The 2,461-nt window shown below is 39.3% G+C and overlaps 1 protein-coding gene across 1 annotated transcript; it reads right to left on the reverse strand.

Moving 5' to 3' along the window:
* Window positions 1-464: 464 nt before the first annotated feature.
* LOC114039932 (olfactory receptor 1038-like) lies at window positions 465-1,424 on the reverse strand. Its single transcript, XM_027857861.1, has one exon. It carries the CDS (start codon window positions 1,422-1,424, stop codon window positions 465-467), a length of 960 nt encoding a protein of 319 aa, XP_027713662.1.
* Between the last annotated feature and the right edge of the window lie 1,037 nt (window positions 1,425-2,461).

Consider the following 2,461-nt stretch of genomic DNA (forward strand, 5'->3'; position numbering starts at 1 on the left):
TGGTTTGCCATTTCCTTCTCTAACCCATTTTACAGATGAGGAAACTGAGGCAATCAGGATAAAGTGACTGACCCAAGGTGACATAGAAGCCAGATTTCAACTTAGGAAGATGAGTCTTAATGACTCCAAGCATGGCACACTATCCACTGTGCTGCCTTGCTCCCTCTTATCTACATTCATTTATTTCACAGAGGTCTTAAAAGTTGTATACGGGAAAACATAGTATAATTGAGAATTAAGCATGGAGGCTACCATTTTTTTCTGAGGATTTAAGATAGTGCTTACTTCAAGAACATAGAGAAAAAATTGTGATGCATTTATTTTTGGGTGCACAAATTAATGTCACATTGTCTTTGCTTTATAGCAGGTAATCAATACATATTGTTTTCCTGATTGAAAACAAAAGTACCTTCTAAACCCATCTATGAAGGATACTGCAGGTTTCTGCTGCTGTATGAGTTGATTCATTTCCTTAAATGTCTTAAATGAAAAACTACCCAGTTATTTCCCAATACTTTCCTGAAAGCATATTTCACTTCCTTATTCCTCAGGCTGTAAATGAGGGGGTTCAACATAGGGATCACTATGATATAAAACACTGATGTCATTTTATCTGTGTCCAGTGAATGACTAGACCGTGGCTGCAAATACATAAAGATCAGCGTGCCATAGAAAATGGTGACAGCCACCACGTGCGATCCACAGGTGGAGAAGGCCTTGAGTCTGCCCTCTGTTGAGCGAATCTGCAAGATGGCGGCAATGATGAAGACATAGGAGATGATGACAATCAACAAGGAAGAGATCATGTCAAATCCAGCAAAGGCAAATATCAAGATTTCTTTCACATGAGTGTCTGAGCAGGAGAGGGCTAAGAGAGGAATGTCATCACAGTAGAAGTGGTTAATAACATTCGAGGCACAGTAAGAAAAACGGAATGTGAGGATGGTGTGAAAGAGTGCCACTGAGAAGCAGTATATGTAAGGAACAGCCACCAGCTGTACACAGAGTCTGTAAGACATCACAACAGTGTAGAGTAGGGGTTTACCTATGGCTACATAGCGATCATAGGCCATCACAGCCAAGAGAAACATCTCAATGTTTACAAATGAAATGAAACAATACACCTGGATAGCACATGCATGGAAAGAAATAACATTGGTTTCCTGAACAAAGTTAATGAGCACGTTAGGGGTAACAGTAGAAGTAACAGAAAAGTCCGCAAAGGCCAAGTGGCTGAGGAAGAAGTACATGGGTGTGTGAAGGTGGGAACTGACCTGGATTAGTAGGATCAGGCCAAGATTTCCCACAACACTAACGGAGTAGATGATGAGAAATATGACAAATAGTATAACCTGCAAGTCTGGACGGGTGGTGAGGCCCAAAAGAATGAACTCAGTGACTTCAGAATGATTGCCTTTAGCCATCTCTTAGATTTGAACCATAATACAAGACTGAGCTGTGAAACACTTTGAGTATGAAGTTGAATTTCTTATTTTTGTGATGGATTCAGATATAGCATGGCTGTAGGGCACAATCCATTTTCAGGGAAAAAAGAAGCTGGAGACTAGGAGCATTTAGTTAAGACTTCAGATATGATTGGGGTAGGGAGGTTATTACACAGCACCATCCGAGTTTCTTCTCTGTTACTCTGAAAAACAAGATTCCTTTGATTTAACTACAAATAAGGAAGCATCATAATTGGAAATGATGCATCATAACTTAACTGTAGCTTTGCTCTTTGTTTTTGGAATAAAGATCTGTTTTTGTTGGTATAAGGAAAACTCAGACAACAAAAATGATTCTTTAAAGAACTAACCGTCCGTCAGGCACTGTGGGGAGTCCTGGGTATTCTGGCCTCAAAGAGCTCACATTCTAAAGGGAACAACAACACCCCATCACATGTAAAAGAAGATACATGAAGTATAAATGGATAGTAATACCAGAGTCCAGAAATTAACAACGTGTGTGTGTGTGTGTGTGTGTGTGTGCGTGTGTGTGTGCGTGCAAGTGCAGGGGACTTCCATCTACCAACAGACACGGACCTCTGGTATTCACTTTATAGTTCTAGAGAATTGTCAAAGCTTGCCAAGTCAACTGACTTGTCCGGGGTTACATAGCCAGTGTATTTCAGAGACAGTTCAGCTCCATAATCACTAAACCATACTGATGTTAATATTTTAATCATAATTTTGATAATACATTTTCTTTTACTTGAACTTTTTATCTTCTAAATATCATTGCTCTGTCCTGATATGTTTTCATTATTTTGTCAAATTGTTGTTGTTTTGCCATTCATTGCTTTAATAGCATTTTCAGTCTGGCTAGCCTTCTAGGGACCTAAATACATCATAAAAGTGGCTAAGGATGAATACAGAGAAGTATGGAAAGATATGTGTGAACAGATGCAATGTTACGTGAATAGAACCTAGAAAATGACATAGACGATGACCACAGCAATGTA

This window comes from Vombatus ursinus, unplaced genomic scaffold (genome assembly GCF_900497805.2).
Source record: "Vombatus ursinus unplaced genomic scaffold, bare-nosed wombat genome assembly UNPS02012503.1, whole genome shotgun sequence".
Taxonomy (NCBI): Eukaryota; Metazoa; Chordata; class Mammalia; order Diprotodontia; family Vombatidae; genus Vombatus; species Vombatus ursinus.